Source organism: Pogona vitticeps, chromosome 10, assembly GCF_051106095.1.
Source record: "Pogona vitticeps strain Pit_001003342236 chromosome 10, PviZW2.1, whole genome shotgun sequence".
Classification (NCBI taxonomy): domain Eukaryota; kingdom Metazoa; phylum Chordata; class Lepidosauria; order Squamata; family Agamidae; genus Pogona; species Pogona vitticeps.
The window spans coordinates 1,873,807-1,895,695 of record NC_135792.1 but is presented as its reverse complement, the minus strand read 5'-3'; the positions used below and the strand labels follow the sequence as shown (position 1 = coordinate 1,895,695).

The window sequence follows — 21,889 nt, the reverse complement described above, 5'->3', positions numbered from 1 at the left end:
CCGGCGCCCGGGAGCCCGCAGTGCATGCCGGGAGCGGAGGCGGCCGAGGAGCCGTGCCGGGAGCGGAGCAAGGAGCCGACCGGGTCGCCGCCATGCCTGAGCTGGCCGTGGAGCGGGTGGTGGTTCACCCGCTGGTGCTGCTCAGCGTGGTCGACCACTTCAACCGGTGAGAGGCGGAGGGGCGAGCGGGGGCCTGGTGCTGAGTCACAGGCCCCCGGAGCCACTCCGGGACCCTGGGGAAGGGGGAGGGGGCTTGTTGCTGGCGGAGGCGCTCTGTACATGCTCAGAGGCGCGGCGTCCCAAAGGAATCAGCGGCGGGAGAGACGGAGGAGAGGGAGACGGAAGCAGCGGCCGGGCCGGGCCTGCCCTGGCACCGAGGAGGAGGAGGAGGAGGAGGAGGAGGAGGCTGAGTCACCGGCCTTGGAGCAGGGAAGGATAGGATGATGGTGCACCGGGAGGGGCTCTGGAGCACGACCTCCCCGTGCGGGTCCCTTCCTTGTTCCCAGAACCTGTAGAAGTTGCTTCTTTCTTTGGACATGGACTCCCACAATCCCTCCTCCGGAGGGGCCATGCTGGGTGGGTGGGGGATTCTGGGAGTTGGAGTGCAAAAAAAGAAAGAAGAAGAAGCAACTCCCTGTTTTGAAGTCCAATAAAGGGTTGCTTTGGGACTGAGGTTTCCTTCGCCGGCCACCTTCGTTGCAAAGCCTTGGGGTGCGGAACAATAGTCCTTAAATATCCATAAAGCACATCAAGCCGATTCTGTATAATTTACACTGGTTACCAGTTGCTGTCCGGGCCCAATTCAAAGTGCTTGTTTTGACATATAAAGCCCTAAACGGCTTGGGCCCTGGATACTTGAAGGACCGCCTCCTTCCATATGAGCCTACCAGGCTGTTAAGATCTTGCCAGGGGGCCCTTTTGAAAGAGCCATCCCTCAAGGAGGTAAGAGGGATGGCTTGTAGACAAAGGGCCTTCTTGGCAGCTGCCCCCAGACTATGGAACGCCCTCCCAACTGAAATTCGCCTGGCGCCGACACTGATGATATTTCGGCGCCAGGTCAAAACCTTCCTGTTCCAGAAGGCTTTTAATTGAAATAACATTAACTGTGGGTCTTAATGATGGCAATTTTAATTGTATTTTTAATTGTATTTTAATTGTATTTTAACTGTATTTTAATCATTTTGTTTTACTCCATTGAATTTTGGTTGTTGTGAGCCGCCCAGAGACCTTTGGGTAGAGTGGGCGGCATATAAATCAAATAAATAATAAATAATAATAATAATAATAAACTTGGGAAGGGTCTTGTGGCATTTTAATGACTTGCCGTTTGGGCAGCAGGGTGGGTCGAAGGCAGGCCCACCTCATCACAGTAAAACCTTCATTATGAGACATTTTTGCAGGTATATTCCCCACCACCGTTGCGGCTGCATCCCTGAATGTTGATGCCCGCTAAACTGTTTCATCTTCAGGGTACCGCAGAACTCTTTGTTCTTGTTTTCCAACAGGGCTACATCCTGTGAATAAATAAATCGGTGTGCAAATTAGCATGACGGCTCCCCACAAAGCTGTACCAGCATCAGGCCATGACAGCCTATCAGATCTGTTGCTTTGTGACAGCACAGCTGCTTTCCTTGCCTTCGGGCACCTCTAGTTAAAACAGGGGGTCAGGCACCAGCAGGTGATAGGAAAGACACCTTTCTGCTTAGATTTGGGGAGAGCTGCTGCTGCCAGACAGAGAACCTCCAGGCTTGAAGGTGTTTTAGACTACAGCTCCCATCTGGTACCACTCAGGATGACCATTGAGAATGGATTTTGAGGTTTCCAGTTCCTAGGACAGGTAGATGGGTCTTTTAAGTTTTGTTGTTCCTGAGCTCAATTATTACTCATTCAGAAGGAGCTGGATTCAGACCTAATAAACAAAAAGTCTTGCTAAACAGAGCTAGCCAAAGTGCAACATTTCATGCCCTTGAAGAAGGCTGAAAAGGCTAAGCTGAAACCCTTTTTAATTTGGAATAATTCGGCTTTTAATTTGAAATAAAGTATACATAATATAATTTTTACATTCTGGGACCGTAGAGTCTTCTTGGCTAACCATGATTTATTTTCTGCCAGGTTTGTTTTGATTTGGGTTTTTCCTTCTTTTGATCTTGTCCTGATTTAGGATAGGAAAAGTTGGCAACCAGAAGCGAGTGGTGGGCGTTCTTTTGGGTTCCTGGCAGAAGAAGATTTTGGATGTATCCAACAGCTTTGCAGGTAAAGCAGATGCCGTGTTCTAAATGCTTTTCTGCTCTGTTCCAGTTTTGCCATTCAGAGGTTTGAGGAAATTGAATGTTTTATCTCTTCATTGGTTATAGAATGGAACTCCTCACATTGCTTATAGAATGAAACTCCTCGCCAGGTCAGCAAAACCCAGTAACCAGTCTCACTTGAAACCGGCTTCATGACAGATGTCTTGGGTTTTGGGAAGCCTGTCATAACCTCCTGGGTTGTAGCTTTATAAGCCCTGCTGAGCTGCATTTGAGTAAAAGCTCCATCCCAAAGAGGTGTCATCCAGCACTCTTGCAGTGTTGAGGTTTCTCATTTAATTCAGATTACATCTGAACCTGTGTGACTTATCTCTCCTAGTCACTCCCTGATTTTGTTGGTTCTAAGTATCTACAGCATATGGAGTATATCTGATTCTAGAATAAATTCTAGAAGAGAAAGGGTCCAACGTTCAGTGGCAGACCACATACTTTGCATGCAGGTCTTCTCCAGGATCAGGTGATAAACATTTCTATCCAGGATCCTGGAGACCCACAACAAGAAGAGACAACAATAAAATAAGAAACAATCTTTTTCTTTTTCCTTTTTCTTTTCCCCAGTCCCCTTTGACGAAGATGATAAAGATGACTCCGTGTGGTTTTTGGATCATGACTATCTGGAGAACATGTACGGGATGTTTAAGAAAGTCAATGGTAAGCAGTTCCAAGCCATGGCTAAATCTGCTCTCATATAAAGCTACAAGAAGTACCTAAAAAAAATCCCAACAATCTTCCCTGACCCACTTAACAAAAGAGTCCACCAAATGCCTATGATGAGGCCTTATTTAAAAAAACAAAAACCTGTGATCCGTGGATCCAGCTGGGGCTCTTTGGAAACCAATTTTGAGACACAACCAAGCCAGATATTCAAAGCTCAGCAGTGTCAGTACAAATCTGCATTTCTAGCAGCTACTGAGCTTCTGAAAATGGATAAAATATTAACCTATGAGGTGCAGGATTTAAACCTGTTCCAGCCACTTTGTGTGCTTTTGTTCTCACTTCTTTCTCTCTCCCTTCCTTGCCTTTTTCCCTAGCCAGAGAAAGAATTGTGGGATGGTATCACACCGGGCCGAAGCTGCACAAGAACGATATTGCCATCAACGAGCTCATGAAGAGATACTGTTCAAACTCGGTAAGGGGGCACACTTATACAAATTCTACCGTATTAATGACCATTCTTCTCTTTATTGCTGTTTATCGAAGCCACGCTTAGAAAGAAACAGGAGACTAAAGGCAGGATACAGCTTTCTCACTTCTTGAAGATTTTGTTTAAAAGAAAACAAAAAAACTCCTAAGACAGAACTTTTTCCCCACTCCTTTAGTAAATGGTACTAATAAGAGTTGTTTCTAAATAGGTATTGGTGATTATTGATGTGAAGCCAAAGGACCTGGGGCTGCCCACGGAAGCTTACATTTCCGTGGAAGAAGTTCACGATGTAAGTATTCTGGGCTTGCAGTCCATGGCAAGTGACTTTTTTCCTTTCCTCATTTCAGTTTCACCTTCCCACATTTTAAAACATCGCTCATTCTGTTCCTTTTGGGTGGAATGCCACTTTGCACTGGTCAGTTGTGGGCCTGCTCTTGTTGTTGCTTTGTGATTCAGGAACGAATGCCCTTTCTAGGGGTTGAAACAGCCCTACCCGCTTTCCTTTCCATGCTTTCTGCTTGGGGAGACACCTGTTCCCAGGCCGTGACTTGTTATTCCTTTGCTCTTGTGCCCCAAAGGATGGGACACCCACTTCCAAAACATTTGAACATGTGACCAGTGAAATTGGAGCCGAGGAAGCAGAGGAAGTTGGAGTGGAGCATTTACTACGGTAAAGAAAATGTTGGGCTTCCCAGCGTCTGCTGTTCTTTGTCTTCTAGTCCTTAAAACAACGCAGAAAGCCAGGCTGTTGATCGTTTTCTTCTTGCGGATGAGAAACGCATAAAAAAAGCCCCATGACTTCAGCAAAGGCCTTTGTTTACCCCTACAGGGGAGGCCCCTGTGTCAAAGCCTGGGTTCTCCATTTCCTTTAGAACTTCTCCATGCAGGCTTTATTCTTCTCCCATCTGTGGCACTCTCCTGTCTTGGGGTCCAGAGGTGTCACAGTCCTCCCTGAAAGTGGAAGAGGGAAGTGAATTATCTTCCCTGGTAATGCAAAGGAGTTCTGTGTAGCTTGCTTACCCTTGCCGATTCAGGCAACAGAAAAACCTTGACTTCCTGAGTCTGGTAAAGTCCTGTTATCCTGTGTTCACCTTTTGCTGCCACCCAGGTCTTCTTGTTCTGATTCTTCCTTCTTGGCTGTTGCAGTGATATTAAAGATACCACGGTGGGCACCCTTTCCCAGCGCATCACAAACCAAGTCCATGGCTTGAAGGGACTGAACTCCAAACTTCTAGATATCAGGAGCTACCTGGAGAAAGTGGCCTTGGGGAAGCTTCCCATCAACCACCAGATCATCTACCAGCTTCAGGATGTTTTCAACCTGCTCCCAGATGTCAACTTGCAGGAGTTTGTCAAGGCTTTCTACCTGAAGACCAACGACCAGATGGTGGTGGTCTACTTAGCCTCGCTCATTCGCTCCGTGGTCGCCCTCCATAATCTCATCAACAACAAGATCGCCAACAGGGATGCAGAGAAGAAGGAGGGGCAGGAGAAGGAGGAGAGCAAGAAGGAGAGGAAAGACGAGAAGGACAAAGATAAAGAGAAAAGCGATGCCAAGAAGGAGGAGAAGAAGGAGAAGAAGTAGAGTAGGATTTTAACATTTGTAAATTAAAATCTTGTAAACTGAATTTTGGTACCATTGCCAACAATTCTTTGATGGTGGTGTTGGTGTTGGTGTTGGTGTTGGGTCTCTCAAGCTGGAAGGTATCTCTGTATAAGTGGCACCAGCCATAAAACAGTCCTTAGCATGTGGGGGGAAAGGGAGCTGAAGAAGAATAATCAGCATATTTGTGGCAAAACAGCTGCAAAGACAGGATGTGTACAAGACTTTTCTTGCCAGCCACATTGATCCCAAAGTGTTAATTTAAAATGTTTGAAAGCAAATCTCCCCTGCTGTCGCAGCACATGACTCTCAGAAGGGTGAGCCAGACAGGCTGTCTTTTTTGCTTTGGTGCCTGTTTGGGGGCGCAGCTACCGCTTGGGGCTCCTCACAGGCAGAAGGGTAAGCAGTTCCCTTTCCAGCCTTGTTTCCAGTAGCAAGAAAAGGCGGCTGTGGGTAGGAAACTGTGGATACTCCTTTATTGTGGCCAGGGTCTCTGGATTCCTTCGCCCGAGTTTATATATTACTGATCGTTCCATCACTAGATGGCAGCAGTACTTCTTGCATTGATTGCCTTAAAAGCCGGGCTTCTTCATTTAGAAAATGCATGACCTTACCTATCTGTGCAAGAATGGTAATGCAAAAGGGACCAGTTATCAATACCAGCAAATTGGAAAAGTAGGAAAACCACAGCAGGCAGTCCAAAGTGGAAAGGGACACATAATCTGCAGAGCGCAGATCTTTTCAGTGCCTTGTAATGAGCCACACTCCAGCCCAGGAAGTGTTAGGACTAATCCAGAGATTAGTCTGCATTAGTCCCACTGCTCTGCAGTGACTCTTAACAGGCGGATGATGGAACCCTCTGAAGTTTTTTCTTTACTTCTGTTTTCATGTGAGGCATTTGAGACCATGTTCTTTCAAATATCCTGGTATCCACATTATAAAGAGTTTGAAAACTGAACACTGCCACCTTCAATTTAGGCCAGAAACTTAACAGGTTTCCACCAAAGATCATCCACAATGTTTCTTCCAGGGCAGCCCCGGATAACTCATTTCAGTAGTCTAGGCATGAGGTTACTGATCCACGCACCACCATAGCTACACCCCTCTCTTCCAAGATGAGGGAGAGTTGGATGTAAACCTGGCCCCTGCCTCAGCATCTGGGACCCTCTCAGCCTATGTCCCCGTTCTGCCTGTCAGTTCATGACCCCATCTAGTCTTAGTCTCTCTTGTCTTTCACACTGGGACCTTCAAATTGTTAAACAGCCCCAGAGAGTCATTCACGGGCAGAAGGATTACCCTCCCCGGAGATGGAAAAGAGAAATAAAGCTGGCTATGACAATCCACTCCATGCTTTGTTCCAGATGTTTTATGTTGTTGTTAGCAATATAAGAGGCCCTCCAAACATGGTCTGTACAGTGTCCTGGCAGCCCCTTCTAGAATGGCTCTGGGAAGTAGGCGTGATGGTATCAACCCCATCATCAGTCACTCCCATACAATGCCATGGTTGAGATTATCTGGATGTCCCTGAGATGTCCTGGGGTGGAGGAGGTCTCGGTTTACACAGGAAAAAGCAGTATCTCACGCAAATCTCTGCCCCTACAGAAAATATCCAGGATGACCAAAACGGTCTGAGTTCTGAAAAGCAGCCAAGTATGTTTGAAATAGATTCAGTGATTTATTTCATCTGGGAACTGCTCAGGCAAAGGCCACGCTTGATTGAGAAGAAACTTCCACTTCTGTGGCTGGAGATGAGGTTTTTTTTTTTGTTTTGTTTTGTTTTTGCGATGGGGCTCTCCAGGGGCCTCCTTCAAACCAACAATGGCCATTATTAATGTAAGACCTTTGGCCAAGCCTCTTGCTTTCTGCTTCGCAGCTGCATTTTAAAAATGAGCTGTGTGAAAAGCACTTAAGATCATCAATGCTTGCAACTGGGAGCTGAAAGAGCGTCTTCAAGGGTATTGGTCCACAGAGCCTGGCGTTTCCCACAGTGGCTAACCAACTGACCCAGAGTGTAACCTACCAGCAGCTTGTGATGGGAAGAGCCCATACTTGTGCCCCAATAGTGGCAAAGCAAAGACAAAGGGCTGCCATTGGTCTAGGAAGTTCCACGGAACAGGTATGGGCCAATAGCCACTGATGAGTAAGCTCCAAATTTAAAGCCATCTAAGCCCTGGACTTCCAAGGTATTGCTGTCCCTTCCTGTTGTGGCAATAGAACTGGGTGAATTAAGCATTGCATTATGAAGACATGCTGATGAGTTTTGGATGCCCAGACCATGTTTTTATGAGGGTGGTGGGGGGAGTTTTTTCTCCATGTAAGATTCCTTTTGAAGAGCCTTGGTTTTTGCACTGACCTGGGTCTTTTGGGGCAAAACCCATTTTCACCCTTACATCCCTTCTGCACATACCCTGTTTGCCCCACTCACTGCCTCTCTTCTGCGGAGAGAGAGGGACAGGCCCAGGTCCCGCAAACCTTTGAGGAAATCTGATGCTGCTCATCAAGGCAAACCACAACAGTCAAACACACCCTCAAAGCGCAAGCAGACATCCCATCAGAGCTTTGGGAATAGAGGTCAGTCGCTTCCGGTGTCCCCAGCAGCGATACCAGGAAGATTAATGCTTGTGTGTTGTTTTGGGTTTGTTTGCTTGCTTTGTAAATATTGAGAAGTGTGAATTTGGGCAGGTGGAGAAGGCACGCCCTGCCAAAGGTGGTGGTCGGAAAAACTGTCACTTGAAGGGAGAGGCAAAGATCAGGGCTCTGCCAGAAAGGGCCAGCCTCTTCCCCTCCACCAGCTATGAGAGCATCAAGTCCTCTCTAGAGGCTGGGAGCAAGCTTGCATTGCAGGCAGGAGGAGGAACAACAAAACATGTTTAGTTTGGCCCAGAGGCCTTGGCTGGCTCAGAGTGCTCCGCTTCGAGGAAGAAGGATCACCCTGTTCTCCAGGGAAGCAAAACCTCCCAAGTACGCTTGTTGCTTTCTGGGGGAACACAACACACACACAGAGACCGCTCCAAAGGAGTTTCCCTGAGAAGTCAGGAGGCCAAGCGTTGTGCCCTTTTTTGGCCTGCAAAAAACTCTCTCCCACCCTCCAAACTGGAGGTGTGCTTGTTCCTGGCGAGTCCCGTGTGTGTGTGTGTGTGTGTGTGATGACTTGGAACGCATTTGTTTGTGCTTTGCCATCGTCCGGCCTCACAAACTGTTTTGCTTTCAGCTCCCCCTCCCCAGGGGGAAAGCAGGCAGCCAAGCCAGAATGCAGCCAAGTGACGGCAGGGAGAACATCGGACTTGGAAGAAGTACAGTTGTGGGCAAAAGGGGGAGAGGGCAGGGCCAATTTTAGAACCCAGGCAGTCAAGGTTCCTGGAGTGTTCCCCTCTTGAGCCAGACTCAAAGAAAGAACGAACGAACGGAAGGAAGGAAGGAAGGAAGGGGACTTCAGCCGAATCTCATGCGCCAAAGGGCCCAGCCGCAACCACTGCATTTCCACAAGGGGCTAACGGGTCATGGTGGAGGACCTCTGGTCCTGAGGGTGGGGAAGGATGACCAGCCAGAGCAGAACCATCCTGCTACATCGCAATGGAAGTCAGCCTCACAGGCTGCTGGGGAGGGGAAAGCATCAAGTGGGCAGAGCAGGGACATGCAGGTAAGCACCCGTCTCTTCCCCAAGAAACCATTTCCAACCACAAGGGTTTGGGGTGTTTTTTTTTGGGGGGGGGCATAAAGTCCCCATAGCCTTTGCAACAGACCTCTAGCTCCTATCAGATGGTCTGGACTCCTTTAGGCAACATTAAAAGCTTCACGGGGCCCTTGCGCTGCTGATGCCCCTCTGTCTCTGTGGCTGGACATGCAGGTCTCTGCATTGGCTGCAACAGGCTGGCTGATGAGCTCAAAGCAGGGAAATGCTGCCTTTTAGGCAACAAAGCTAAGCCTTGCTCTCCTGCCTCTCTCGTGTTCATGGGAATGAGCCTTCTCTTCCTCCCCTTTTCAGCAGCAAGCGGAAGAGCCCTAGAGCCAATCTGGAACTTGGCACAGAACACGTTTGGGGGAGCGGCTCCACCCCACACGCAGTGGGCAGAGCTTGCAAACGTCCCCCCTCGGCCTCTTGAAGGGAGGTGTGATGCCCACAAACAGTGGTGGATTTTTAGTTTTATTTTATTGCACAAGAAATTGGCATCACTGAGGCAGGATTGGTGCAGTACAAAACTATCCAGGTTCCCCATCAAAAGCTATTCCAATTCTCTGGCTCCATAGACATTTATATACAGATTTATATACCTATTTATATTTATATATTTATACATCTATATATATATGTACATACACAAACACCCAATACACACATGCTCCACGGAGGCTGAGACCACAAGTCTCGTAGCCGTTGGCCGTCTGCTCCTGGGCCCCTGCCAAGGGGGTGTCTGTGCGTCTGTCTCCAGCCCTCATCTCTGGGTCCTGTCTCAAGCTGAGCAGCTACGCAGACTCCCAAGCATCCACCGCCGGGCACCAAACAATCGTGGGATTAAAACACATTCACACACAGATCAAGATGGCGGGATTCTTTTTTTTTTCTCTCTCTCTCTCTCCTTCTCTCTCTCTTTTTAAATCTGTCCCCCTCTTCTTACTGTCTGGAGCCCTGGGCTCTGTCTGGGAGAATCTGCAGAAGTTTTCCAAGCAAGCTCTGCTCCCAAATCCAAACTTCTCTCGGGACACCGGCTCTTCCAGAGAAGGAAGCCCCCCCCTGCCGCCACCCCCCCCAAGTCCTCCTCAAATGGGGAGATGGGGGCTCTGCATCTCATCGGCCTCGCTCTGCCTGAGCACCTTGTGCCTCAAGCTGGATTGGCTGGTTGTTGTTTTTAATTTGTTTTGTTTTTGCTTTTAAGAAGGGGGCTGCGTGGGGGGGTATGCCTTGCTGGTTTTAAGAGCCCACCGCCCGCCCCTGAGACGTCAGGGCTAGGCCACCACGCCCACGGGGTACCAGCAAACTGTCCAGAGCTCCGCCCTGAGTCACATCTTCCACTTGGTGAGTTTGAGAAGTAGGGGGTTACCATGCCTCCAACTCCCTCCATGGCTCCCAGCCCAAGGGAGGCTGCGAAAACCAGAGGCCTTTCCTGAAACTTGGCAGAAGGAAGCAGGAAAGGGCCTTGTGGGGAAAAAAGGGGGGGGAGAAGGCATAGGAAAACCAGAAGGCCTCCCATCCTGGATTCAAAGCCACCTCTGGCCACTCCCAGCCTCCTCGGTGCTCCATCGCCCCTGCCAGCCTTCTGCTGTAGGAGAAGCATCGGGGTGGGGGTGGGGGTGGGTCTCAAAGTGCCCCTCCTTCAATGCTGAGTGCTTTCTGGTTCAGATCATCATGATCAGGCTGCCTGGACAGCCACAGGCTTTGTGGGAGGAAGGGAGGGAGGGCCAGGGGCTTCTGGATCACTCAGAAGAATCTGGGGCAAGACACCAGGATGCCCAGGGGTGGGGCCGAAGGACTGCGTTGCTCAGAGTCAAAGCCTGAGGAATTCCTCAGAAGAAGCTATGTCCCCACCTTTCCCGGGTTTTTCTGCTCCCTTTTCCATGGATCTGGGATGGTTCTCCCCAGAGGTTATGGCCCAATGGCTCCGGGGCCCCTCCTCACTCCTGCCCGAAGCCCTCCGTCTCCTCGATGGCATAGAGAAGCTTCTCCTTCAGCTGCTCGTAGCTCTTGTAAGGAGGCAAATCAAGGCGGTTGAAGCTACGGAGAAGGCAGTTGGATCAGCAAACACGGCTGGGCTCCAGGGGGAGGGGGGAAGGGAGACCCTTTGCCCGCCCCCATCCCAGGGCACAGCAAGACCAGGAGAATCGGACAGATGAACTCACCAGGTGTGACTACGAGGCAGCCAGGTCTCCTTGCCAACCTTATCGATGCAAAATTTCTGTGGCCCATTGCTACCTGCCAGAAGAGAACAGGGCATCCCAAACATCAGCCTGGTAGGACACAGCACACCCACCCACCACTGTACTATGGGAACAGAAACTAAGAGGAAATCGAGTGTGCGCTGCCCCCCCGCACACACACCCATTGCACAAAAACACTCAAGGGCAGCTCAAGAAGTTCCAGGCCTGGGGATGAGTTCCCATGTGCTCTGCAGGCCTGCCATCCCCCCCCCCGAGGTCGATGGAGGGGACCCATTGGCCCCGAGTGGTCTTCCCACCCACCCACCCACTTAGCCCAGCCCAGGTTCTCCCTCGCCCCACCAGCTCTTGCCCCCCCCCACGCCGCCTCCCTCCAAGCCCTTCCACAGGCAGCCGGGCAAAGAATTACCAATCAGCTCAGCAAACCCTCCGACCGGCAGACGGCAGGTCCCAGTGACGAACTGCAGAAGGCGGATCCTCTTCTCGTTGTCCATTTCCTTGACAACCTGCAACCCACATGGTCGGGAAGGGTCAGGGGCAGCCTCCCCAACCCTCTGAAGGAAGAAGGCCCACGCTCAGCGGCTCAGGGACAAGGCGACCCCCTCCCCAAGGGCTCAGCGAGGAGGAGCTCGACAGCCAGCACTCAGGCCACCACCGGCTTGCGCCTCTCAATCAGAAACCCGGCTCACTAACTTCAGGCGTAGGACACGGACCACGGTTATTGGGAGATAAGACAAAGGCTTTCTGCGTATGCTCAGAAGCACTTCCCCTGCCATTGCTCCACTCCATTCAAGAGCAAGGGCTGCCTTTTCATCGCGGGTTCAAAGCAATCCAGCTTTCCCTGTTTCCCAGCTCACCTGCCAGAACCACTGGATCTGCTTGCTGGTTTTGGTGTAGTGCCGGTAAATGGTGTTCTTCTGCCAGTCGTTTATGTCAATCTCCTGCATGCCACACAGCATCAGCTGAAGAAGTTAAAAAAAAAAGACAGGGGTGGAAGGGGCGGGGGGGAGAGACAGAAGATACTGCTTGAATCACCTGGAAGAGTCAGAGGGCAGGGCGAGGCAGCACTGCCCTCGCCGAGGAAGCCGCCGGAGGGAATGGGCTCGGCACCCGACAGAACGAACAGAAGCCAGGCAGTCCGTGGCTCGGGAGCCCCACCAGGGAGGGGGGGCAGGATTCTGTTCTGGGTAGGGACCACAGCCCAGCCAGGGATGCCCCCTCCCCATGACAGGCAGACCGGTGGTGCCAGGCTCTCTGGTGCCCCAGCTCACCTCTAGCTCCTTCTCATCAAAGTATCGCAGCCACTCCAGCGGCGCCACCTCGTTGAAGCCATCCAGGAAGACTTTGGTCTGTTCTTCCACCCCCCGGGTGAAGCGCCAGTCTGTCAGCAGCCTGCAAGGAGAGAGAGAGACCATTCAGGGAGGCCTGGGTGTGGCGCAGCCAGCCCTGGCCTGGCAATTTCCTGGGGTACGGCCAGGCATCACAAGGGGGGGGGCTTTGTGCCACCCAAATGCCAGGTATTTTAATCACAAACGGAGCCGTCCCAGGATGCTCCACCATCCAGTCATGCCCCTGGAGCCTCAGGACCACCCCATTTGGCAGACAGGAAGCTGGCTTCCAAGAGGCAGCCCCAGAATCCATTCCAAAATGCCCGCCTCCGGTGGAGACCAAAGAGGCACTTTGGGTGAAACCCTCCTCCCCACCCTCCTCCGATACACACACACGCACACACACAGAGGTGGCGCTTCAAACCACCTCCAACCCGTGTGTTGTCCGTTCCCCAGGACAGCACTCACATGATGTACTCCTCCTTGTTCTCCTCGGTGACCCGGATGCTCTCCCCACCTTCCTTTAGCTCATGGGTGGTCACCTTGCCCAAGATCTCCATGTCCTGGATGAAGTAGAGCTCCAGCCCGCATTCCTCCAGGTTGTTCTCCCTGCCAAAGATCCAGGAGGGAGTCAAGGGCAGGGCAAAGGCGAGCAGGAGGAGAGGGAAGAAAGGCCAGGGACTCATTCGGGAAGGGAGGGCAGGCGGGGCAGAGCAGAGCAGCGGACCCTGCTTCCGAGTACTTCCCCAACCCTCACACTCTGGGAACCACTCTGGGACGGTCCTCAGAGGCAGCTGAGGTTCTCCGCTTTCCTCTCCCGGGAAGAAAAGCTGGCCTATTTTATCAGTCCTTCAACCCATAGGTCACCAGGACAACCCCCGTCCAGAGTCTTTTAAGGTCCAAGATATGATCAACATAAGGACAGATTCAAACAGCAGCACGATTCAGGCTTCAATGGGGTGTTCAAAGGAAAAGCACAGTCTCCACCCAGGACACGTGGGGTCAAAAACAGCAAAGGTCCCTAGAATCCGCCAGCCTGCATGGCCAGCTGCAAGCTGTAACACACACACACACCCCAAAGCTGACTTCCTGAAATTCAGAAGAGTGGTGGCAGCATGGCTGGTCTGCAAGGTCAACTGAAAGCATGACTGCCCAGGTCTGTCCTGGCTCTGCTCCAGCAGTTTAAAGAGGGGGGCGTAAGGGAGGTGGGAGGAGAAGGCTTGCAGGATGGGGAGAGCAAGGGGGGAGGGGGGAAGGAAGGAAGGAAGAAAGAGACTGACTTGATCCAGACGATGGAGTTGTAGAACTCGGGGTCAATGGATTCCAGATCCTTGAGGGTCGGACGCTTGTTCAGCATGCGCTTGTAGAAGGGCAGCGTAAAGCCGGTGTCAATGAACTTCCCATGGTATAAGGCCTGTAAGGAAAGGGGATATACCCCACCCAAAAAAGGGCATCAGTCTCATGTCCCTGCCTAGCAGAAGCAAAGGTCCAGAGAGAGAGAGAGAAGGTCTAAGAAGAAGAGAGAAGTCAGGAAAGAAGGCTGAAGACCCCTCGGCGGTCAAGCACAGAACCCATCCAGCCTAACCCTCTCCTTCTACCAACGGGGGCAGCCGGCGGGTTCTTATTTTTACACCACCCTTCCTACACATCGAGCCCATGTCCCAAAACCTACCACAGTTACAAGTCTGGCAGGAAGACAGAAGCCGCTCAGGTGATACACGGAAACCATTTGGAGAAAACAGGAGAATGGGGGGAAAAACTTCATTTCCAGTGTTGGCAACCTCACTTTTTAAAACGCCCAAGAAAATAAAATGGTCTTGATTTTTGAAACGGGCGCCTGGCAAGCTGTTCTGGAACAGGACCGAATCCCACCGATGGATGGGCTGTATTGCTTTCCTGCCATTTGCTTGACTGCTGATCCAGACGGAGGAACGCCAGGGGACGTAGAAGCTACCTGGCAAGGTAACTTCTATGGCTCTGGACCCTCGGTCCACCTGAGGACCCTGTGATTCTGACTCAAGGCGGCCAATTCTGCCTGACGGCTACCATGCTCCAGTGATGCTGGAATGTTTCCTAGCCAGACCTGTTATTTCCTAGTGGCCTTTTGTATCCAGATACTAACCAGGACCTGATGCCTCCAAAACCAGATTAAGACCGGGGGGGGGGGTATTAAAAGTAGCAGGGTGCTTAGGCAGCTTGGGCCCCTGATCATGAAACACTTTCCAAAGGTCAAAGCCTTGGGGGGCCCTGAGGACCCCACCCTCCAAGAACCAAGGCTGCTCCCCGAAACGACTCCAGAGAGAGCTTTGTTTAACTGGAGCTGTGTGGCCACAGGCCTGTCTTCCCAGAGCCAAGAATAACGCAGACGCTTCTGCGTGTCTGGAGGAAGGCAGCCGGGTGGTGAGTCATAGACTGGGGAGGGGGGGGGAGGTCTGGAGGGGAGGGAAAGAGTTTGGAAGAAAGATACTTCCCACCTTCCCCCACACCCAAAAAAGGGCCAGAACAGGACAAAACACAGGTCTGTTGAACATCCAAAGCGGAAAAAGACTCCCTCAGCAAAGGCAGCATCTTTTGGGAAGAGGCAGTCAAGGGCAGGGAGCAGAGGCCGCCATGATTTGCTCCTGGAGCCCAGTCGGGTCAAGTCAGGCCAAAGTCCCTCGCGCCCAGCCTCCGGCTTTGCTAGGAAGACCGCTCTTAGGAGGGGGATTCGCTACCTAGCTTCTCCCCGTCCTCCTTCCACCCTCCCCCAGAAGAGAAATCCAGGATTCTGGAGAAATGCCCCAAAAGGCGGATCAACCCCTTTCCTCTTGGGCAGGACCAAATCAGGCTGTGACACTGCTTGACATCCTGGCTTTTCTAAACCCAGAGGAGACCAAACGTCCCTTGGGCTGGCTGGGCGATCAATGAAGGGGGTAGAAAACGAATATCACGTTTCCTTCTCCAACCCATCAAACATGTTTTTCTCTCCTAACGTGTCTGCGTGTGTGGGGGGAAATCCAACAGATGGGTCTTTCCTTTGCTTTCAAAAAGGCTGGAAATCTGTCACAAATCCCAATTCTCTGTCTTGCTCCATGTGCGTTTGTGCCTCTGTGTGTGTGTTTGTGTGTGTGTGTGTGGGGGGGTGCTGGTGTGCAAGCACGCATGCTACCACTGCCTCCAAAGCAAAGCATCCCTGTAGTTGAAGGTCTGGTCCAGATCTCCCTCTTCTCCCTGGCGGGCACGTGAGAGAAGCTTCTATGGTGGCCACTCTTGTCCGGCCAGTTTGACAGGAGCAAACGCGTCCCCTTAAAGGGCCTCAATCTCAAACTATTTTAAGATATTGATGTTTTAAAAAGAGCACTTTCCACTGGACCTGGAAGCAAACTCCAACTGGGGTCAGAGAGAGACTGATTGCATTCTGTAGATGTTTGAAGCTTCCAAAACATCATCAAGGGGGAGCCCCTAGAAAGCCCATTGTAGCAGTCTAGCCCTGATGGCTATATCCCACGGAGAACAGAGGTAACTCCTGCCCAACAGGGCTGTGGCTGACAGGTGGCCCTGTTAATATTCTGTGCCGTTAAGTTGCTTCCATCTTCCCATGACCCCAAGAGGGTCTTTGAGATGTCAATGGCCACCCACCACTGCCTCCCACCCATGGGTGCGGCAGCCAAAGACCGGCTCTCTACCTCCTCTGCCTCTGGAGAGGCCACGACAGCAGAAAGAGCAGTGGGGCTTGGTGTCACTTCAAGAACGAACGTCTTGAGACCAGGGCAGGATAAAGGGCTGCGGGGTTTGGGGAAGAGGGGAAGGGACAGTTCCCCAAAATCCCAGAGTCAGGGAAGTTAAAAGGAATTTCCATCGCCAAACGATGCTCTGTGAAGCTATGGGCCAGAGTAGCTGTGCAAAGCGGACTTTCTCAAGACCTCTGGCATCGACAGGAGTAAAGAAATAAATTCTGAAACCCCAGGGAGCCAGTACCAGGCTGGATCAGACCAGCCAAGAAGGACAAGAGTCTGAACACAAAGAGAGCAGGTGTGGAAAGCATGCATGCGACTCAGGGCAACCAGTGGCCACGACACACAACCCAGCACACACTGTGGTCTTTCTCTGGAAAAGATCGCAGCTACCTCTCATGGGCAGCCCCCACTCCACCCCAAGGGCCACCCCCCCCGGGGAGAGAGCAGACCTTCTGAGAAACAAAGAGGAGGCACACCCAAAAGAAATCACCTTACCCCGCCCCCCCTTGACACAACCCCCCCCTTTCCCCAAGCTCACCATGGCAATGAACCGGCCGATAAAGCGGAAGTAGAACAGGTGGTCCGGATTGATGGATGAGGCCGGGTTGATCTGGAGGCAGTAATTGTTCTTGCCGGCATATTCGAAGAGGCAGTACATGGGGTTGAGGACCTCATGGGACAGGAGGAAGAACCACTCGCTGGAGAGAGAGAGAGAGAGAGAGAGAGAGAGAAAGAGGGAGAGAGAGAGAAGGAGGGAGAGAGAAGGAGGGAGAGAGAAGGAGGGAGGACCAGTGAGACCTGGCCAGCAGGGGGGCTGACCCACCAGGCCCCCTCTGAATAAGAAGCACAGCTAGCAACTACATGAGTATACTTGTACGTGTGTGTGTGTGTGTGTGTGTGTGTGTGTGTGTTGGGGGAGGGTGTCTCCTGCAGGCAGTGTGCTGTCCTCCCTCTCTTCCTCTCGCTCGCTCAGGCGCAGCCCTTCCTTGACGCAGAGAGCCCCCGCATCCCGTCCGTGGTTCTACCCTGTGGTAGAACAGCATGACGTAACCTACCATAGGGTAAAACCACTGGCGGGACACAGAGAGAGGCGCCAGAAGCTCCACCAACACCCGGAGGAGACGCCGTCTGGAGCGGAAGGGGCAGCTGCCGAGGGCCAGCCAAGGGCTCAGAGCCCCTTCACACAGAGCCCCTCTGCATCTACCTAACCACACCACCACCACCACCCCAAAATCTGAATCCAAAGCACAAGGCAAAGAGGACCCCTCCTCTCTTTTACCCTCTTGGCCAGCATCTAACTGCGAAAGGCATGGCATGATCCCTGCATTTTTCTTCCCCCCCCCCCCCATTGCCTCGGCAACCTTTCCCCCAGGACGGGACAGAGTCTGAAGGCACAGGGAGGACCAGGCTGTTGTGGGCACAGGGGGAGGGGGGCTGTGATCGGCACATGGGTCCACCCCCCCCAGCACTCCATCAGCTCAACCAACTCACCGGGCGATGCCTCCGTAATCCAGGCCCTCTTCCCCGCGCATGATGATGTAAAGCCGCCGACGGAGGTCATAGGGCTTCATGTTCATGATCTGGACAGAGAAAACTGGAGGTGGGGAAAAGGGCCCAAGGGACTAGGAAGGGAGAAACGTTTCTGGGCATGGGGAAACCGGGGCTGCCCGGCTCTCTTTGTACCTCCCAAAAGACCACACACGCCCCCCCCTCAAACTCACCTGCTGGAAGGAATCTTCAAAAAGCGTTTGCCGTGAGACACTGATCTTGACATGGCTGGGCAGGGCGTTGGACTGCGGAAGAGGGGGGGGGGTCAGAGTAAGAGGCCCAAGTTGAACAGGCACAAGTCAACCGCACCCGTCCTCTTCCCCCTCCCCCGCTGCTGATGTGGCCCCCGTTCCTGCTCTCCCCCCGGGGGGCCCCCTATTCAAGGGCGCCTCTCACCCTCTCCTGCTCGCGAGGCGGCTCAACACTCACGTGGCAGAGGAAACGGAACTGGTGGAACTTCCAGCGAAAGCTTCGGTCGTAGGCTCCCGGCGAGCCCCCTTGCTTGTTTCTGTAAAAGCCAAGGCTCCCGTCAATCGGACGCAGATTTGTGCTCTTGGACTACAACTCCCATGCCGCCCGGGGAGTTCTGGGAGTGGTAGTCCTGAAACGCAGGTCTGCGCCCCTCGGACCCAGACTGGAACAAAGTTGAGCGACCCTTTGCAGGCGGTGGGGCTGGGGGTGGACGTGTGGGGACGTGCCAGGGTCATGCCCCCCCCTTTAAGCCCTGCTACTCTTGGTCACAAACATACGACTCTCCCCTGTCATTCCTTACGTGGGGAATTAGGACGTTTTGCACTGACATCCCTCCGCTCTGCCCAGCACGGAAGACTGCTGGGAAAAGTGCCTGTTGCTGGGGCTGGGGGGGGGGGAAGGCATGGCATTTCGAGGGGGTGAGGATGGCGTGCAGGGTAGGACACCTCTTATCCAAGGCCTGGCCCCTGGCCCCAGCTGCCCTTGGCCGGCCAGCCAGAAACAGCTCTCTGGGTGGGGTGGGCGCAGCAAGGGCCATGCAGGGATGGGATTGTTCCCACGCGCTCTCCTCGCCATCACAACCCTTCCATCCCAGCACACACACACCCAGTCTTTCGGCAGGCTGGGCTGAGCGCCACTGGCACTGGAGACAGGACGGACCCTTCCTCGCTCCCCCAGGATGACACCACGCCCCTCACGCACGAATTGCCTGGCCGGGGCTTTGGCAGAGAAAATCCTAGGTTGGTGGGCTGCGCGGGGGCTGACCAAACGGGCTGGGGGGAACACACACTCCGAAAAGCCCTGCAGAGAGCCGAGGGGGAAGGCCTAGCTGGCCCCAGGCTCCCCCCCCCCTTACATGACGGCACCCAAGCCGCTCACGGTTGGAGGAACGTCACGTACAGGGCCATAATCTGAGCAGGGGAGGCATCGGGGTCGCCTTCGCCTTCTCTCATAGAAAAGCTCCTTCTCTTTACCAATCGAACCCGGCACCGTGGACTGCAGCCTCCGTCATCCCCACCCAGCGAGCCCACAGGGCTGCGCGCTGGGGGGTGGGGACGATGGAGGCCGTAGTTCCACGGCATCAGAGGCAGAAGGGCCATGTGCCTGCTTTCAGCCTCACATCAGTTATATCGAGGTGACCCTTCATGGGTCTCACCAGGATCCTATAAAAGACATACACGCACGCACACGCACACACAATATGCATCCGGAGATGTGGGTGTCGGGGGGGTGGGAACTCACCCGGACTCAAAGCCAGGGCGGGGGTCCTTGAAGGTGGTGGTGCGGGTGTTGTGGTCCACAAAATAGCGCACCCGCTCGTTGGTGTATTTCATCTCCCAGCCGGCGGGGAGGGCCGGCTCCTGGATCATCCTGGCCAAAGAGAAAGAGAAAGAGTGGGAGATCAGTCGGCGCATCCCAACTCGCCCCACAGGGAAAGCCAAGCCCCCCCACCAACCCCCCCGGTGATTTCAGCTAGCTCTCTCAGCTTGCAAAAGGCTCTCTCGACCGACCCCTATGGCGGGGAGGAATCCAAGGTGGGAGCAGCCTCGCCATGCACCTCTTTTGCCCTTCCAGGGTCCCCCCTCGTCTCCCAGTGCCCACCCCACCCATGCTAGGCGAACCGGCCCTTCCCTCCCAGGACTTAGAGGGCAGGGATCCCCCACGGCCTTTCTAGCAAGGCTGCCTGGATCTCCTCCTCCTCCTCCTCTAGCCGGCTCCGCAGCCGCCCAACGCGACTCGCCACGGTCGTCCCCAAGGGCCGGCCTCCCTACCCCTGCGTGCGGGGATCCTCCCATTGTGTGGTGCGGGTGTTGTGGTTCACGTAGTAGACCCGGCCATTGTCCTGTCTCTTTTCTAGAAGGAGAGAGAGGGAAACAGCAGCTCGGTCAGTCTTCCTTGGGCTGGACGGAGGCCTAAGAAGAGGAACCCCGCTTCGCCACAATGCCAACCCTGGCAGTACAGGTGGGCACTGGCCAACCCAACGAGGGGGTCCCAGCCCGTGCTTGGCAGCCTCATGGCAGGCGGGGGGGGGGCTGCCAGACACCCAGCGGAGAGGCCCAAGGAGCACAGGCCTCTTTCTCACGTGGCGCCCGATGCCTCCAGTCCCTCAAAGCCTTCCTTTTCCCCCCTCCCCACCCCACAGAGGAGACCTCCCTCTGGGTCAGGAGAGAGCTGTCGTGTTCCATGCTCCCCAGAGGCCCCAACCCCAAAGGTCTTGTGACAAGCATCCCTTGACTGAGAGAAGGAGGCTTAGCTTATCAGAGACGCGACTTTGTGTCCCCCCTCCCCAGGTGCAAACGCATAAGCCAGACACCTCTCCGGGAGGCAGCCCCTCTCCTGCACTCTCTCAAGCTCCCCCCCCTCTGCACCCCTAACCCAGAACAGAAGGGGGACTGTGGTTGCCCCAGACTTCAGCCCCAGCTCTGCAGAGCCCTTCTAGATTCCCACAGGGGGTATGTGTGTGGATACCTCCCCCCCACACCATTTCTCTCCCCCCCCCAAAAAAAACACACCCTGCTGGCTGCCTTCTTCTTTTCCATTTCAAGTGCCATCTGACCGGATCTGGGCAGAACGATGTGTTCGGGACCCATAATCCCCATCAAGCGCGGCCCCTGACAGGAACTGTTCCTGCCTCTCCCCCCCCCCCCCGTGGTCTTCCAGCAACAGTGCTGGCCTGGTCTCGCACTCCCCACTTCTGGAAGTTGGTCCAACACCTCCAGCTGCCCTGACTGGACGCCGAGCCAGGCCAGCCCTCCGAAAGAGGGCTGAGGGTCTCTCTGGGAAGGTGAGCCGTTCTTGCTCCCCACACCCGCCAGGCCCAGCCCCCACCTGCCAAGGGTCCCCCCATCCCAAGACAGCAAGACAAGAGGGACGGAAAAGGGGTCTGTCACCTGGACAGCGTCCATCCTGCCAGGAGTGCGGCTCAGGGTGGGGAACCAGGGAAAGAGGATGGGTCACTGAAGAGAACCCCCCCCCCCCCAGCCCAGGCAACGACGCAGCAGCTGCCCGGAGGACCAAGGGCCACACCGGCCAATCCACCCCTGCCTCCCTACCTGGGCTACCAGATTTGCTACACTCTGGCACTTGGCTGCATGTGTGCACGCACACACACACACACTGCCCCGTAGTCCTGGGCCGCGGAACCCGACTGCTGAAAGATGGCTTCTCCTTCACTCCTCCCCCCCCCCCCACTACCACCATCACCACCACCACCACCTGGGCATCCTCTGAGGCTACCTTGGCCAGAGATCCCTCATTGGCTCAGGGAAAGATCCTGGTAGCCCCACAGGGCAACGACTGGGACCCCTTTAAATGGCTCCCCATCCTGCCAACCTCTCTCCTCCTCCGGCTCTTCTCATCCTTCGGCTCCCTCGGCCTTTTCACGTGTCAAGCTCAACCCGCCCCCCCTCCGCTCCTCCAGGTAAGCCCCTCTCGCCAGGACCCTTAGCCTGGGGGAAGTGGGGGGAGCAGCTGCCTCTAGAGAGGGCCAACAAAGAGACTTGTGACACCCTGAAGGCTGACGAGGTTTACCTTGCACAAGGCTTCGTGGGCAGCAGGCAAGGACTTGGCTCTGAAGAAGCTGCCGGTGCAACCGCCCACTAAGAAAACGTGTTCGTCTTCAGGGTGTCAGAGACTCCCCACCCCATGGAAATGTCATCAAAGAAGCCCCCTCTGCCCTGTCTCCCTCCCTCCCTCCCTCCCTCTCTCAGTGCCATGAAGGCAGGCTGGCCACAGGGATTTGCAGCTGGCCCCTGCAGCTCCCCCGAGGAAAGCAAAATAGGAAGGGAGAGGAGACCCAGAGCAGCTGTCCACACCCCCGAGTTGGGAGGCCAGAATCTGACAGGAAGCAGCACCCCCACAAGCCACAGGGAGGCCTCACCTCTGGGACACACACACACCCC

The 21,889-nt window shown here is 53.9% G+C and overlaps 2 protein-coding genes across 3 annotated transcripts in view; one reads left to right on the top strand and one right to left on the bottom strand.

Annotated features, from left to right (window-relative positions):
* The first annotated feature begins 7 nt into the window (after positions 1-7).
* Positions 8-5,078, top strand: PSMD7 (proteasome 26S subunit, non-ATPase 7). Its single transcript, XM_020788296.3, has 7 exons — positions 8-166; positions 2,162-2,253; positions 2,865-2,957; positions 3,338-3,435; positions 3,659-3,739; positions 4,029-4,120; positions 4,597-5,078. The coding sequence occupies exons 1-7, from the start codon at positions 93-95 to the stop codon at positions 5,033-5,035; spliced, it is 969 nt and encodes a 322-aa protein (XP_020643955.1). The 5' UTR covers positions 8-92; the 3' UTR covers positions 5,036-5,078.
* Positions 5,079-9,184: 4,106 nt separating this feature from the next.
* The window catches only part of WWP2 (WW domain containing E3 ubiquitin protein ligase 2), a 34,748-nt gene continuing 22,043 nt past the window's right edge, over positions 9,185-21,889 (bottom strand). For both annotated transcript variants that reach the window (XM_072980757.2, XM_020788255.3), the window contains 13 exons: positions 19,760-19,841; positions 19,230-19,358; positions 17,946-18,024; positions 17,690-17,761; positions 17,460-17,548; positions 16,507-16,666; positions 13,533-13,666; positions 12,721-12,861; positions 12,196-12,316; positions 11,782-11,886; positions 11,334-11,430; positions 10,889-10,961; positions 9,185-10,763 (listed from right to left, as the gene is read on the bottom strand). In XM_072980757.2, coding sequence (XP_072836858.2) covers positions 10,664-10,763; positions 10,889-10,961; positions 11,334-11,430; positions 11,782-11,886; positions 12,196-12,316; positions 12,721-12,861; positions 13,533-13,666; positions 16,507-16,666; positions 17,460-17,548; positions 17,690-17,761; positions 17,946-18,024; positions 19,230-19,358; positions 19,760-19,841 — 1,382 coding nt within the window. In that variant the 3' untranslated portion in view covers positions 9,185-10,663. The remainder of the gene's footprint in view (positions 10,764-10,888; positions 10,962-11,333; positions 11,431-11,781; positions 11,887-12,195; positions 12,317-12,720; positions 12,862-13,532; positions 13,667-16,506; positions 16,667-17,459; positions 17,549-17,689; positions 17,762-17,945; positions 18,025-19,229; positions 19,359-19,759; positions 19,842-21,889) is intronic.

Excerpts from the sequence above, each read along its gene's own strand:
- PSMD7 (XM_020788296.3), top strand. The coding sequence starts at position 93 with ATGCCTGAGCTGGCCGTGGAGCGGGTGGTGGTTCACCCGCTGGTGCTG. Across the intron at positions 167-2,161 it reads GTGGTCGACCACTTCAACCG|GATAGGAAAAGTTGGCAACC; the intron begins GTGAGAGGCGGA and ends GTCCTGATTTAG. Across the intron at positions 2,958-3,337 it reads GATGTTTAAGAAAGTCAATG|CCAGAGAAAGAATTGTGGGA; the intron begins GTAAGCAGTTCC and ends CTTTTTCCCTAG.